The sequence below is a fragment of the Accipiter gentilis genome, chromosome 23 (assembly GCF_929443795.1).
Source record: "Accipiter gentilis chromosome 23, bAccGen1.1, whole genome shotgun sequence".
In the NCBI taxonomy this organism is placed as follows: Eukaryota; Metazoa; Chordata; class Aves; order Accipitriformes; family Accipitridae; genus Astur; species Astur gentilis.
In genome coordinates, this window is record NC_064902.1 from 8,505,183 (window position 1) to 8,521,090 (window position 15,908).

General features: G+C 40.1%; 1 protein-coding gene across 8 annotated transcripts in view; it reads left to right on the plus strand.

The window, feature by feature from the left end:
- Window positions 1-15,908, plus strand: part of USP4 (ubiquitin specific peptidase 4) — a 50,806-nt gene that overhangs the window by 15,423 nt on the left and 19,475 nt on the right. For 2 of the 8 annotated variants that reach the window (XR_007509349.1, XM_049827113.1), the window contains exons 7-11: window positions 6,047-6,190; window positions 6,823-6,940; window positions 9,707-9,880; window positions 11,737-11,895; window positions 14,145-14,369. Coding sequence is in view for 4 of the 8 variants with exons in the window: in XM_049827113.1 (XP_049683070.1) it covers window positions 6,047-6,190; window positions 6,823-6,940; window positions 9,707-9,880; window positions 11,737-11,895; window positions 14,145-14,369 (820 nt within the window). In the remaining 4 variants the exon portion in view is untranslated. Of the gene's footprint in view, window positions 1-235; window positions 445-6,046; window positions 6,191-6,822; window positions 6,941-9,706; window positions 9,881-11,736; window positions 11,896-14,144; window positions 14,370-15,908 lie in introns of those variants that run through there. The other 6 variants (XM_049827115.1, XR_007509348.1, XM_049827125.1 and 3 more) reach the window with 6 other exon arrangements.

Sequence of the window (15,908 nt, forward strand, 5' to 3'; positions counted from 1 at the left end):
TCCAGATTAATGAGTTTAGTACAAAGCCATAGGGACTGTTTATATGTATAAAATCTGTGGGTGATTGCGAGCAATTGAACTAGACAGAACTGGTGACAGAGGAAGGAGGAGTTCCCAGACCAGAAGAGTATGAGTGTCTTACCCTGTTCACTGATGACGTGTTCAGGGTAGGTTACACTGTACTAATATTACAGAGAGTGATTCTGTAGTAAAGGAGGTTCTTGTTTGTCTGTAGGAAGCAACCGATGCTTTTTGGAAGCCAAAGGTGATACCAGAAGTGAGTTGGAAATTGCATTAACAGCATGGCTAAGAAGGATAAGTGAGACTATCACTCTGAAAACCTGTTCTGCTCTTTTGTGAGGCTAAGCAAGTCTGTAATGTTGATAAGTTGTTATGCTTTCTAAATAAACTTATATTTTGAAGTTCTGAAGAATTAGGGTTGTGGGTACATCTAGTGTCAGCAGGAACTGCGAATGCTCTGTGCTGAGGTTTGGTATGGAAGAGGGTTGAATAACTCCCAAATTTTAATCCTATCTCAGGCAAACATTTTGCTCCAATACTCTGTTTCTCAGCTGGAGAAAATACTGTTTAGCCAAGACCATGGGGAACTTTATATTTGGAGATCTTTCTTTGGGCTGCATCACTTTAATACTAAAAGCTCATGAGAAAGTTTTTACTTAGAGTTTTGATGGCATAAACCAAATGGGATGTAGAGCTCTCTGCTGTTGGTAGAGGAATGACGAGCATCCTCATTGCTGCCTATGTACTGAAAGAGGCCTTGGAAAGCTGGGGGTTCATGTCATTCCCTACTTGCAGAATATGTGTGCACAAAGCGACAGTAGGGTGGATGGGTTCCCTGTCATAAGGATTTTTCCCCACCATTTGCTGCTTGTCAGAGGCACTTGCTCCTACCAGGGGAAACCGCTTTTCCACATGTTTGGCAGCCTTCTGTGGATTTCCCCAGCCATCAAGCTGGCTGACGTTTTAAAGAAAAAAATGCTCTTAAACTCCACAGTAGTCCTTGGGTGTTATATTCAGAGTATGCCTGGCCACTGCTGTTCGTTAGTTTGCTGCTCCCTAAGGAATGAAATACTTTCTTGTTGTAGTTGGAAACTGCTCTTGCTACTAGACAAGATTTCAGAAGAGGGAATAGATTGTATTTATTCAGGAATTTCAGAATTGGAGGCATACTTTGTTTCTGAAGGGAGATTATATCAATGGCTGTGTGGAATTTAGTCCTCTTTAATTGTTACTTGTAAGACTCCCAAAATAAAATCCTGAGCTAATAGAGTTCCAGCTCAGTCCTAGCACACTTTTTTTTTTTTTATCCTGAGTATCATTTTCTTAGCACAAACAAACAAGAAATTATGTCAGGTCTATAAAAATAGCACCTTTTCCGTCGGGTATTGCATTTGAAAACAGGAGTAAAGTTGTATTTAGCATGTGCCTTGTAGCTGTCTGCTTCCCTTTGCAATATGCAGCAGGAAAATACCTTTTCGTTCTTTGGTTGCTGCTAGGATTTTCTTGCTTTTCTTCTTCCTACTCTTCTGTTTACTGATGGCACTGTATACTTGATGGACCTTTCCCTCCTCCCCCCAGTACTCTCCTCAGTAAAAATGTTGAGTTGTTGCTTAGTTCACCCATCTTGTAACATGCGGCTTTTCTCCACTACTCTGTCTTGATTTAGGCATCTGTTCAACCTGATACAACATGCAGTGATATCACGTACCAGAAATCACTGTACAATTTTAAGAACTTGGTGATTGATAATGTGTTTTGTAGGTACATAATGCCCTTTCATATTTAAAACTGATCTCCATCCCCCAGCAACTTGTGTGCTGATGATTTCAGAGGACACCTTCAGCAATCAGGCTAAATGTTTTGTGGGCAAACCTTTATTACGTGACTTTCAAGTGCTTGAGTTTGCAGCAGATGCCATGCTTTCAGAGTAGCATTGAGTACATAAGGAGGCTTTTGCATGTAAGACGTCTCTAAATGAAAATCCATTACGGCTTCTGCTTTCCCAATTAAATGTAAGTTCTAGCTTTTCCTGCTTTGACAAAAACTTCTTGTCACAGTATTTTTAATGGTGGGTTTGTTTTGTGGTTGTTTGTTTTTTTTTTTTTGTATTGGGAGTTTAAAGGAGGAGGACTAACTCTGTTGTATGCTGTGAAGGTAGCCTCAACTGAATTGAAATACTTTTCCCATCTCTGTGTTCCAACCACCTGAAAGTGTTTTACAATATTTTTTTCAAGCTCTTCAGCTTAGCAGTTTTTCTACTTATCAACCATATGGCCTCACTGTTTCTGTACTAGATTAATCTGACTTGGTCCTCTTTATGCTGCTAGTCTCCAGATTTATCCTCGGTTGCCATTTTTGTGGGTTTTTGAAACATTGCATGGCAAGATGTGAAACAGCTGTCTTTAATTGGCAGACGGGGGCCAACGTGCATCAGTATTATGAAGCATGAAGTTGTGTACGTTGGAATGAAGAACATGAGACCGAAATAACATGCTGGACCCTGTGGGAATGTGGTTCTAGTCCTGGTTCAGTCTCCTGAATGTGAGCTCCTGTAGTAGCCTTGAGGCAAAACCAAACAAAAAACCTCAGTGGTTCAGTAGGGAAATGCTGACTGTGCATCAGAAGACTGTTTTGATAACTGGAACACTGATAAAACTGCATGTGGAATGATGATGTCCTGTGAGGTTGTCAACAGATATGAAAAGTAGACTAGTGAGAGGGGTTTCAGAAGGAGCCAAGTGAATTGTTGAATAATTAGCAAATAATTTTTATGCTAAAAGACCGAGAAGTTAAAGTATATCAGTGAAAAATCTAAAAATTGATTTTAACACATAAAAGCTTCTGTGGGGATATGACAAATGGAAATTGAAGAAGCAACTCTACAGGCAGCAGATGGAGATGAGCACAAACCAATGTCCAGATGATGAAGCCAGATACTCATACAGCAAATGAAATGCAAGTTTCTTCTGACTGTAAGGGTTATTGATCATTGGAACAGTTTATCTGTGGTCTGCTGGATTGCCTGTTGCTGGCCACTGTGAAACTGTGATGGTAGATTTTTCTAGAAGACATTTTAGCTCAGACAGGAGTTATCTTGAGAGACTCAAATTGTGCTTAGCAGGAGGGCTGATTCAGCAGTCATACCATGCAGTCTTATCCTCAAACCTGTGAAATTATTTTCTCAAATCCATGAACTGTTGCATGGTTAGATGAAGTCTTTCTTTGCTATAGTTTACTCCTGTATAGATTTTGTTGATGAAACGTAACTGAATGTGTTTATCCCTGTCAGAAACATTGCAGTGGTGATCAAAGGGAAGCTGCAGGAGCTCGGCACCTTCCAGTCCAGTCTCTGTTATGCCTACAAAGAGAAAACTAAGCAAACTGAGAGTAGTTTCAGTGGTAACCCACTGAGTAGCCCAGAACATTTTAGAAGGTTCTAACTCACAAACTTCAAAGAAGAAATAATGTTTATCTTTTACTTCAGAGCAAGGTGTTGGGGCCTCCATTTCCAAGGGAGCAGAAGTCACGTACCATGAGAGATGGCAGTGGCTTTGACTGGTCAAAGTCTGCATGTTCCACAGAAATGCTTTTTGGGGCACTGGGCATAAATGCATGGCATCCAGGACTTCTGTTGTCACCTCTGTGTGCAAATGAGGCAGTCTGCTTGAGAGCTTACAGGATTGTGGAGTCGTTGACAGTAGCTTCCTGGGCTTAAAATGGGAGGCTTTCAGAGAAAAACATTGTTCTTAGCTGCTGTCTGTGCCTTTCATCTGGAATCATAGCTACCTTTGTGACCATCTTGTGAGATGAGGGGGAGCAGCTGTGCTTAGTAAGTCCTAAATTTTTCTTCAGTTATTACAGATAGATGAGTAACTTGTAAAATATAAGAGTGCTTAGCATTTTTATCTTCCCAAGCGTATTTGATTTCTGTTTTTTTTTCTTTTTTTTTCTCCACACTTCAAAAGCTGTTGGCCTCTCTTCTGTTGTTTTACTTCTTACGTGATCTTTCCCAATTTTCTAACAGGAATTCACTCAAGATCCTTGGTGACTTTGTAGGTAGACCTTTTCCCACTCTGTGACTTGTCTGTTATCTTTGGTTTCTGATCCATTTTTTATCTTCCTTCATAGTTCTTAGCTTTTTTTCTGTGTGTGTAGGATACTATCGAAGTACTTCTTGGAACTCTTCAGTTGCCATCTGACTCTTGATTATGCACTGCCTCTATGTGTCTTTTGGAAATTTTGCAATCTCTTAAGAGGTCATCTTCGTTTTCTTTTCTCTGTTAGTTTTTCTTCATATTATTTTCCAAGTGTCTTATTCTGTTCTCTTGCTGGGGTCAAACATGTCAAGCAGAGATGCTACATTCTCAAGTCTAGCATTTTCTAGATTGCCCTTCTTTGCTTCTAGATACTTCACTTCTACTTCAGACTTTTAAAACATGTTCTTAATGGATTTACAGCCTATTGTTAGCTTAATTATTTTATTCTTGAGCCTTGAAACTCCCACATGTGTAGCATGTATCTGATAATTGTTGTTATAGTCTAGACCCTCTTGTTCTCTCATCGATCTTATCTTTTTGTCTAGGTAGTCTTAAGAAGTTTTATCTCCAACATGTAAAGACCAGAAGGTTGTGTATTGTCCCAGAAACAGTTGTCTTAGTTATTTTGGTAGATCTGCTCATTCTTGCTAGTATACTTTCCGGTATACTTTTTGGTTGTGCTGACTGGTGTTGTTTTGTTTGGTTTTTATGCTTCAGATTTAGACTGTGTTTGAGGTTTGTGTTTTCATCTGGAAGCCCCTGTTTTACCTTGTTTCCTTCTGTATTTATTTTGCTGCTATTATATTTCCAAACTGGTAAGGCTGTCCAACTGTTCTGACTCCTCTTTGCCATTATGGCTTGTTCTTTGACTTTTAGTTCTTGCTCCACAGAGGTTTGCCAAGACTGTTTTCTTAGCAGCATCTGAGCTATGAATATGCATTTTTAGTTTGTATCATTTGAGAATCAGAGCCACATTAAAAGATACACAAGAACAAGCTAAAGTTTGAGGGCACTGTCCTCTGCTGGTGCTTTGCTCTGCTTTGGGTGTATTAGCCACTGTTGTGTGGCTGTTGGTGTCCTGTGCCTTTTTGCATTTAGTTTTGCATGTTTATTTGGGGAAAGAGTTAGCTCTTGCTATAGTGAAATTAATTAGTATCAAAATAGTTTCTTTATGTAGTACTATCTTCTAGTTTTGCTTTTTTTTTTTTTTTTATGGAGCCAAAGCTGTCTATGACAGAACATTGTTGAATTTTAGTGCCTTGTTGGTCTTGTAACATTGTGTTCTGGTTCCCTTCTGGACCAGGAGGGTAGTAGTGTGGAATAGCCTGGGATTCACAACCGGATAGACTTCAGGCTTATGAACTTTTTTTCATCCATTTCAGTATCTCCAGTTTCAAAATGCTGAGGATTGCTATGCGTGTTGCATGTACACAGCAGTGTGTCTTACCTCCAAGCATGCATGTACATAGCAGTGTATGTCTTGCCTCCAGGCAATGTAGTTGTATCAACTAGGCTCAGTAGCAAACTGTTTTGTGCCCACCCTGGTTATCTTCTTACTAATTAATGTTCTGTTTGAGTGGGTGATTTGGATAGGGAAGTAGGGAAGGACTGACTTTGCCACTTTTAATGTGGGGCAAGTGTTTTGTGGTCTTAAGATTGGGATTTTTTTGCTTGCTTGTTTCAAGGTGGTTTACTCATAAACTTAAAGCTTGCTTCCCTATCACTCGTGCCATCTGAATTGCCTACTTATTTCAGTCTGGGACCCAGATTTTGCTCTAAGCAAGAATTGTTACTCCTGCGTCTGGTACTTTTGTTTGAGGTTTCTGTACCAGAGAGGTGTTTGGAAGCATGATCACACAGATCAAAACAGTAAATTCTGTGTGAGGGAACTGACTGTAATGTGGCAAGTCCTCGGAGTTTTGTGGGAGGTGGGGGTGGGGGTGAAAAAAGTAGTAGCACTGTTTCTACTTCTTTTTCCTTTCTCCCAGATCAAGTACTGCAACTAGCAGAAACTTTACTACCTCTTCAAAATCATCAGCAAGTTCTTATTCCTCAGTGTCTGCCACTTCTGTCATTACTAACGGTGATAGCAGTAACTCCTATGGACTGAACAGCTCCCACCTGGGCAGGGGGTAAGAGCAGGAATGTTCTTTTTGTTTCTTCGTCCTTCATGTGATTGAATACTCCTGTGCATCCTTGCCTGTATAGAAAAGGAGGAGTTCTGCTACTCTTGTGTACCTGTTTATCAAACTTTGCTTTTGAAACCACTATGTTCTGCTGTTCCTTGCTCACTTGCAAAAGTAGCGCATGTTCCAGAGCGTACTAACTACTAGGGCATTGGCTGATTTTGACGGGATTGGGGGTGTGAGGGAAGGGATTATTTTCTTTCTCCATCTGCTAGTGTGATAGAAGCCTTTCCAGGTAGAGATCATAATTCTCTCACTAGCTCTTACAATATCATATAGATTCATACAGACTCTTGCTGCATTAGGATAGTGTGCTGTGTACCTGTAGACAAAGGAAATTAATGTGTTATGAGCCATAAATTAATAATAGACTGTGTAACTATTAATGTTTCCAAAATTAGCAAATATAGTTCACATTCCTGGTATTCAATATTAAGCCACTATGAAGCAGCAGAAACATGTGGGCTGGTTAAACAATTTCATTAAACATTTTTTTGACTCTTACTTAATGTGATTGTTAAACAGTATTGAGGATTGGTAAACTCATTGTGGTGTTCACTGTGTTGTCTTTCTTCCAGAGGTTCTGGATTTGTCTGTAACTCTTACAACTGCAGGGACAGTGCTTCCCTGTCACAGCCTGGACTCTGTGGACTCAGTAACCTTGGAAATACCTGCTTCATGAATTCTGCATTACAGGTAAGAATTGGAAAGAAGCCTCTTTAGAATTAAGCAAAAGAGCAGTCTTGCAGAGATTGTGGATTAAAATCTGTGGAAAGAAAAGCATGTTTTAATGTGATTCAATGAGGAGACTGCACCTGGAATGAAAAAACAAACAACAAAAACAACAACCAAAAAAACCCCAACCAAACAAAAACGATCAGTTCATATTTAGTTTGGCTTATGTGTAGCATGTTAGTACTATAAAACATAGTACGATATGAAGGGCTGGATCCGAAATACCTTCTGAAAAGGCTATGGGAAAATTGTACTGAACAGATGCCTAACTGTAATGTAAGGTCCTAATGCTTTGCTCTGGCAAAAATGGGCTGACATGGAGGATGTTTTAACTTGTGTGTGCAGCATTAGCTACATGAGCAGGGCGCTGCACACAGTTCTGGGGTCCTTGTTTAAAGACTCTTGAAAAATAAAGAGTGTGAAAAGCCACAGGAAGGGTTCAGGGTGATTGTGTGTCATGGTAAGGTTGTAATGGTTATGCAAAGCTAATAATTATTGGTATACTTATTTAACTTAAGAGATTCAGTTTATTTGGTTAATTTAAAAAAATGCAGAAACTTGTTAGGGATACTTGTTTGCTAAGGAATTCAAACAAAATATGAGCCAACATATCAACTTTGATTTAAGCAATGGGCAAACTTCTAGTGTGGCACGAGTGCTACATAATGACTTCCGTCACTCTGTGGTAGCTTTGAAAGCTAAAAGAGGTCTTAAAATAACTCTAATGCATTATGCATGTGGTATTCGGGATACCACAATAAACTTGGACTGCCTCACTTTTTTTGTTTGACAGGACTTTATTTTCAGTTGTATCATGGTAACCTTAAACCACATTATGTTTTCTTGAACTTCACAGCAAAGACACAACTTGTAAAATTAATTTTGATTATCAAAGTAACTTAATCTAAACACATTTCAGTCTTGATTTTGCATGCAAACTCTTTTGCATGTTAAAGACCAATTTCTTTCTTTCTTGTATTTTTCCATTAAGCTTTAATTTTCTAGACATCAGTCTTTCAAATGCAGATTTCTGCCTTCGTTTTTGGGAAATCTTGTAATTTTGTCTGTAACAGTGTTCCAGTGAGTGACTAGTCAAACAATAGCAGTCTCTAAGCACTTTAATGTAATTTGCCTGGAGAAAGACACTAACATCTGGGCACTGGAACTGGAAGAATCTGATGGGAAATAAATTCCACAAGGTACACGTCAAGGCAGTGAAAATGGGGTTGGCTAAAAGGCAGGACTACGCTTTCCTGACTCTCTTCAGATTGCCATGTATAACTGTGCTGGGAGATCTGTGTACCTACACCTAGTTTGTGAAGCTCTGTGAAGGCACCTGCTACGGGTCCTGAAATTTCAGGCATTCAGAAAGAGCTCTGTTTAATATTTTATTGCTATCACAGTGCCTTGATGTCCTAGTAGTTTTGATCATAATCTCAGACTTGGCTCTCTTTGTTCACATATCTAAGTCTTCTGAGTGTCAGTTACTGCTATAAGCTTTGAGTCTTTTATTGAATTAGGGAAACTACTGTCTGTGCTAGTTTTACTTGTGTCCTGAGGTTTACGGTGATTCCCCAGAATATATTACATCATCACCATGATACACTGATGATAAGTATGTAAATAGGAGAGTAGATGTGGAGTAGTATGCTTCCTGCCTTTAAAGTTTGTTAACTTTTTGATGGGGATTTTTTTTAATGGCTTGTTCTTTGGAGGACAAAGTATAGTTTGTGTTTCACCTCAAGGATGAACAAGGACCTCTCTTATTCTCACTGTTGTTTATATTAGGATTTCAAGGTTAGAGAGTGGATATGGGATGTAGACCTGAGAACATTAAGGTGACATCTCTAAAGACCCTCCTGACATGTTCTGTGCAGATTTCTGTGTAATACATCAGTAAGGTAGCCTAGCCTACCACCTCAGTAACGTGTGGAAAAAACAAGTACAAGTACATTAATTGTAGGATTTGGTGAGCATTGGCAGGACTGTGATTGTAAACTTTACTCTTCTGACACTTGCAGGCTTGGTTTTGTGTCAGACTTCAGCATTACACCAAGAGATTCTACTCAAATTGAAGCATCAGTGGAAGTTACAGAACAAATTAACAAAATGTGGAGGGACATAAAGCCAAGAGCAGATATCTTCCAGAAGTCTGGGTTGTTTGGTTTTTTTCCACAAGGTTGCTTGCTCTTTGCTTTGCTGAACTATTAAATACAGTAACTTTAAATCAATGCTTAAAATTATTCTGCACCAAAGGAATGGAAGGTGACAAATGCGATGTCAGTTTTAAAGAAATTTCTGAAGAACCAAGGAGCTGCAGACCAATGAGCCTTATGTCTTAAGATAAGGCTTAAGAGAAAGTTAAGAGCAGTAGAAACTGCTCCAGAGGGGTGACTTAGATTTGTGGGCAAATACATTGTGTAGGAGGGAAGTCAGTGTGGCATCTGCAAAGAGAAACCATGTTTCAGAAATGAGCTGGTGGTCTTTTGAATGTTGATTTGGTGGTATTTCTTGTTGATTTCAACCATGCTTTTGAGTTGCAATGGTTACAGTGTCCTGCCTTCCCAATAGATTTTTTTTTTTTAATTAAATATGTACTAAAATTCAGTCGCACAGGTTTGTTAATAGCTTAGTACGTGTTCTGATGTGAAAGCTGGGTTTGTTATTTCATTGTTGCACAGATTTATTGTCCTGTGCAGTAAATTAATTTTCTTAATGCTTTTTCAGTGTCTGAGCAATACCCCTCCTCTGACTGACTATTTCCTGGAAGATAAATATGAAGCTGAAATAAATCAGAACAATCCACTGGGGATGAGGGGAGAAATTGCAGAAGCCTATGCAGAGCTCATTAAACAGATTTGGTCTGGGAGACAGTCTCATGTGGCCCCCCGTATGTTTAAAGTAAGTACTCTGTGTTCTTGTAGCGTAGCTCTTTGACAGAAGAAACAGTGAAAGCTAATATGGCTTCCATATATTTTGGTGTTATGAAAGCAGTAATGAGAGAATGGCTTCAGGGTTGTTTCATGTTTTATGTAAATGCTTTTCAGGGTACAGGGAGGAACTTGCCAGTGAGTAGTGTCATATCCCAGAATTGGTTACTGCTCTTTAATGTTCAATGCCTTACTTAGTAAATGACCTTCCAGCCTGAGAGCTGTTACAGATGCATCAATATGATCTTTGCTACAAAACTAGGCAAGGTCATGTGAATTGCCAGCCGTGAACTTTAATCAGTGAGAAAAGGTATGCAAGCTATAAATTTCAAAAATGAAATTATAAAGTGGAGAGCAAAATGCATCCCCTTGTATATAACGTTATATATTGATGTCATGTTCCCAGTGCTTCAGTGTGAAGAGCTGCTTTCAGCTGAAGTACTGCAATGTAGCAGTTGTATATGAACCCCTTGAAAAATTGTAACTATGTCTTTTGTTTTAAATATATTGCAAAGATGCTCCAGTGCAGAACAACGTAATTAAAGCATCCAAGGAACACTAAGAGTTTGCTTCTATAGTGCAATCTCAGTACGCTGAGGAAGAGTAACATCCCAAATACATGAAATAAATGGTGACCTGATGCATCCTGTTGCTGTTTAGGTTTTGCATGGTATATAGTCTTGAAGTTGAGGGTATATGCTTTTGAGACCTGGAGCAAAAGTCTCATGGACTACAGAATTCTGTCCTCTGTAGGGTCATAGGTAGTTCTGAAACAACAAGAAGTTTAATTTCTGTGACTTGGAGTTGCTAACACATTATCCACTGCTTTTAAAGTTGTTCTGTAAACTTCTGTTCAGAGGAAATATGTGAATCTGTAGGAAACATCAATAAAAGTGTCTTAATGTGGGCTGTTCTTGTTTAAGACTGGAACAAGAATTACTCTTTATTTCCTAGTACAGTATCACTTGTGATTTTTCTAACAATTGTTGCTGATTTAGTAACAGTGTTAACTATCTCTGTAATGTAAAACAGCCCTTCAGTTTGGGCTCCCTTGCGGTTGTCATCCTGAGTGGTTAAAATGTTCTAAGCGTAATTTTGCAAGTCTGTTGGACTCTTTGTGTTTATGAGAAAACTAGTGATGGTCACTAGGACTGACCACTCCTTCAGCTAATTGTTGGTTTTCCTGTGGGACCCCTCTCCATTGTTTTTTTAGAAGCAGGAACACTAAATGGCAGTGTTGTGAGATAGCAGTTATGAAATAACAGGCTGTTATATGGGTGTGCTTTTTCTGGCTCTTGCTAACTCAGGCTGTTATGTTTCTTAGCTTCATATCACAATTTTTAGAATAGCTAGAGATTACTGTGGCGAGGATTTCAATCTCAGTTTTAAGCCAGTTTTGTTAGTTCATAAGTATCTTCTGCAGGCATTTTCAGTCTTGCAGTCCACCTGCTTCAAGATGCTACCTTATAGCAAGTCTGCATTGTGGGAACTGCAGGTTTCTGAAAAAATTAAAGTACAAAATTCATCAGGCAGGTAGGTTTTGTGTACTGGTTGTTTGCAGGTTCCTAAATTAATACCGATAACTTAGATTTCTAGCATCACACCACTAAATGCATTCTTCCCTCTAACTGGGGTGGGGCGCAAACCTAGTTGGGAAAATTATTCTGGCACTCTTGCTGCATTAGCGTCCAGTTCACTGTGGTCTATTGCTAACATAGGGTAGCATGGAGTTGATTGCTGCAAAAGCTAGGATGTGAGTGTTTTTATTTCTGTCTTTTACACATAGGTGGTGCTCACCCGCCTCTGACTCTTGCCTTTGTGTTTCAGACGCAGGTTGGCCGATTTGCTCCTCAGTTTTCAGGATACCAGCAGCAAGATTCGCAGGAACTCTTGGCTTTTCTTCTAGATGGCTTGCATGAGGATTTGAACAGAGTGAAGAAGAAGCCCTACTTGGAGCTGAAGGATGCCAATGGCAGACCTGATTCGGTATGGTGCCCTTTACTTGAGGGTAAGGCAGGTAGCACTTCTAAGGGAGTTTAGTTGGCTTTTGTGACACTTCCTGGCCTTCCCGCTCACAGGCCACACAAACATTCTTCCTGCAAAGCAGTGTACCTGGGAGGGGAGAACCCTGTCGTGGTTTATGGCATGGCTGACTCTTCATGACACCTTGTGGCACGTTGCTGCTGTTCTGCCTTACGGCAGAATGTCTGTTCTTATACTGGCATGCAGGAAGATGTGGTTATGATACAATACTGTTGTGGTTCTGCAGTGGAAAGGAAGGAAGTTGATCTTGTGACATAACAGCTGTCTAAAAGTAGGCTGTAGTTACTACCATAACCATTCCTCCTTGACTACTCAGGCCCACCTTCTTCCTCCTGGTAGATTGAGCAGCAGCTTTTAGCATCAGTTTGAGGAGAGTGCTTACTGTGCAGGCCATCATACTTGCATGTGGACTTGGGTGAGACTAGAAGCATTGTCATGCAGAGGTGCCGGGATGTCCCTCAGATAAGGGTCAGAACACGTGTCCTGGGCATGGGGTTGTAAGCAGCCATTCTGGTGTCCCACTGGTAGACAGCAGAGTGTCAAATGAAGTGGGCTTTTAGGCCAGACTTCTCATGCGTGCTCCTTCATGGTCTCTAGACAAATGTAATCCATGAGCTAGATTTAAAACCAGGTTGAAACCGGGTGCATGAAATCACTGGTCAAGACAAGGAGAGAACGAAGGTACAAGTGACTTTATGCAGCTGTGGATCTTGAATTCCTAGTGTTTGGTGAACTACCTCATCTCCTTAAGAAGCTTAACTTGATTTTTCTCCTTTCTGGTTCCATGGAGATGGGTACACTGATATTGAAGCAACTTGACATTGTATTTAATTTAAATTTGAATTTAAACACCCTTGGGCTCCAGTTACCCACTCTACCTAAATAGAGAAAAGTAATTCTCTTATAGCATTTTCCTGACAGAGGGCAGAAAGGTGTCTTCTGTTCATCTTTCTCCCTGCCTTTTCTCTGTCCTCTGTTTCCCAGTCAATACTGATGCATGAGCCCCTTGCAGACACTTTGTTCCTCTGAAGTTGGCAAACACCATGCTCACATTAAAATGAGACACATGATTCTCCTGATCAGGCTTTTACCTCTTGTCACAGCACAGACAGCTGCAACATACAGACAAATGCAGGGTCTAGAGTAAAAATATTAGATGGAAAGATGCTTTAGGGGCCTCTAAAAGATAGATGCAGTAATTATTTTTAGGAGGTGTATGTGACTAGTTGTTTTTCCTGTTGACTGGCAATAACTTCATGTCTTTTGCCTTTTCTTGCATAATATAGTGCATGTGGCAACACCACAAGAAGTAGTATATGTAATCTTTTTTTTTCCTCCAAGAAATGCTGATAATTGTGGGATGGAAAGGATGCCCAGCATGCCTTCCTTTTATTTAGGTACTTCCCTCCCCCTGATATAGGAAATGTACATGTGTTTCTGCCTTGCATCCATATCACTGCAGTTGGTGGAGCTTATTACTCTGTTCCCATCTCAGCATCCTCCTTAGTGACAGTAACGTTGCAGTGTGTGTGTATCTATGGCACTTATTTCACTTGAGATATATATAAAATGTATGGTATTGTACGATAAACTGAAAGTCTCATGCTAAGAAGAGCCTCTGACTGCAATGAATAGACAAATGCCAGTTACCAGATGCCCCTAGGTAAGGAGTTTGAAAGTTGCATTGTGAAAGTCGTTAAGGGACTGTAATTTGCCCGCTTTTATACTTTTTTTGTGAAACATGGACCATCATTTTCCAGGGAAAAAGTCTACTTTTTTCTCAGAAGTTGTAACTGCAGTTGTCTTTCAAAAGCAGGGGGCAGCAGTCCATTCCTCATGGAGGGGAGTGGAGTGTATCTTGTTAGCAGCTTGCTGTCCTGAAGAGCAGCGTGTAACCCTGTTCCTGTCCCCTTGGCTCCATTCATGCTATTGGCATTGTGTGCACCAAAGAATACCTGACCGAGTGACTCAGCTAAAACAGAAGTATTACATTTGACTTGACACAAGGCCTTAGTTTCACTGAGGAAGAAATCCCAGTGTGTTATGCTGGACACACTGGTAGACCCCCCCCCTTTCTGTGAAATTTACCTGTCAGTATCAATTTTCTGAGTTTTCTTTGATTCCTGTGCTTGCCATGCTATGGAAGTGGTTGCGAGAAAAAAACTTTTAATGTATTTTTTTTCTTTTTATAGGAGGTGGCAAAAGAGGCCTGGGAGAATCACAGGCTGAGGAATGATTCTATTATTGTGGATATTTTTCATGGTCTTTTCAAGTCTACCCTTGTTTGTCCCAAATGCTCCAAAGTTTCTGTGACCTTTGATCCCTTCTGTTACTTAACCCTTCCACTGCCCTTGAGGAGAGATCGTCTCATGGAAGTTACCCTGGTATATGCAGACCCACAGCACAGACCTGTCCAGGTGAGGCATGTTGAAGACACGAATTTCTTTAAGTCATCTGAGTCTTTATCTTAAGTTTTAAAGTTGAGACTTTTCAAATAATCCAAAGGACATTGATGTCCACCTTTGAGTAAAGTAGGAGGGGTTTTTTAATGTAAAAACTGGAAATTGAACACGTGAAATCAAGTGGCTTTGTAAAATCTCGATTTTTAAGACTAGGGTCATGGGTCAGCTGGAAGTGGCTTACCTGTTCCTGTGATGAGATCACCTGTGCAGGATGTATTGCTCCCTGAAAACAGTAATGTGTTTGCTTTGGCATGTTTATCTCGTGTTACCTTGGAAAATGTAAAGGTGAAACCTACCGAAATGGGTAAAGCCTCTGAATTTCAAACAGAAATGAAAAACAATCCCTCTTGAAAAAAAAATAAAAAATTACTTGATTGCTTGCTCAATTCTAAGATAGACTGATTTTTAATTTCTCCCTCCCCCCCTTTTATTTTCAAATGGGCCTGTGGATAGGCACACACATACCTAAAGTAACCTTGTGCTTGCCATGCATGTCAAGAGAAGCACAAGATGTGGGAGGCCCAAGCAGAGTGACTAGATGTCCTGATGCATTTTGGAGGCACTGCTTGGCAATATTTACATGTGCTGTGGATTATAACTGTGGGTGGTAAAACTTGTGCTTTGTATATACACTGTTAGCTTGAGGAGGGGTGGTAGGTACAGTGGAGAAGAATGTATGCTGAATTCACAATAAATTTTCATCCTGCTTTTTGTACAACTATGAAATTAAGGATAGCTACACTTGTTCTTGTCACCAAGACTTTATAAAGGGCAAGAACAAAGAAAGGATTCATTGAGAAAACAAACAAGTTACCAGTAGCATAGAGACTAAAAAGATAAATTCTACTTTAAAGAATCAAGATTAACAGAACTTCTGCGACCTGAGGCTTTTTTAGATGAGCTTGCCACGTACATGTTCTGCATCCCACCTTCAGTCTCCTTGTGAGCAATTCTTTGCATTTTGTGATCTCCCAGTTGGGAAGCCAGAGGTGTGCACTACTACTCCCCTCTGGTGTGTGACACAAGGAGGAGCTGTGTCTGTGCCATGTGGGTTGTGCTAAGAGAAAGTGAACTGAAAGCCACAGTGGAATATGCAGATGGATAGTATAACTGAGAAGATTCTGGTGAATATTGATACATAACTCCTTTTAGTCAAGGCAAGTACGTTCCACGTAATTCTCTCTGAGTGTGTGCCTATCTGTAACCTACAGTGCCTTTGAATCCTTCTCTAAAACATACGGTACTGATTACTTGATGGAGGAAGGATGCCATGTTAAACCAAACTGTAGATGCTTGTGTTCTGGTGCACCTGTATTCTTGCATCCATGCACATTCCTGGTTGCAGAATGTCACTTAGCCATGTTAAAACTCACAGATCTGTCTTCATGGAAGTGTTCAGAGCACTGGAAGTGGAACCAATGGATTATCATACGTTTAGCATCTGAGGCAGAGCATTCCCACTGACTTACAAGATACTTCTGCTTAGGAGTGTGG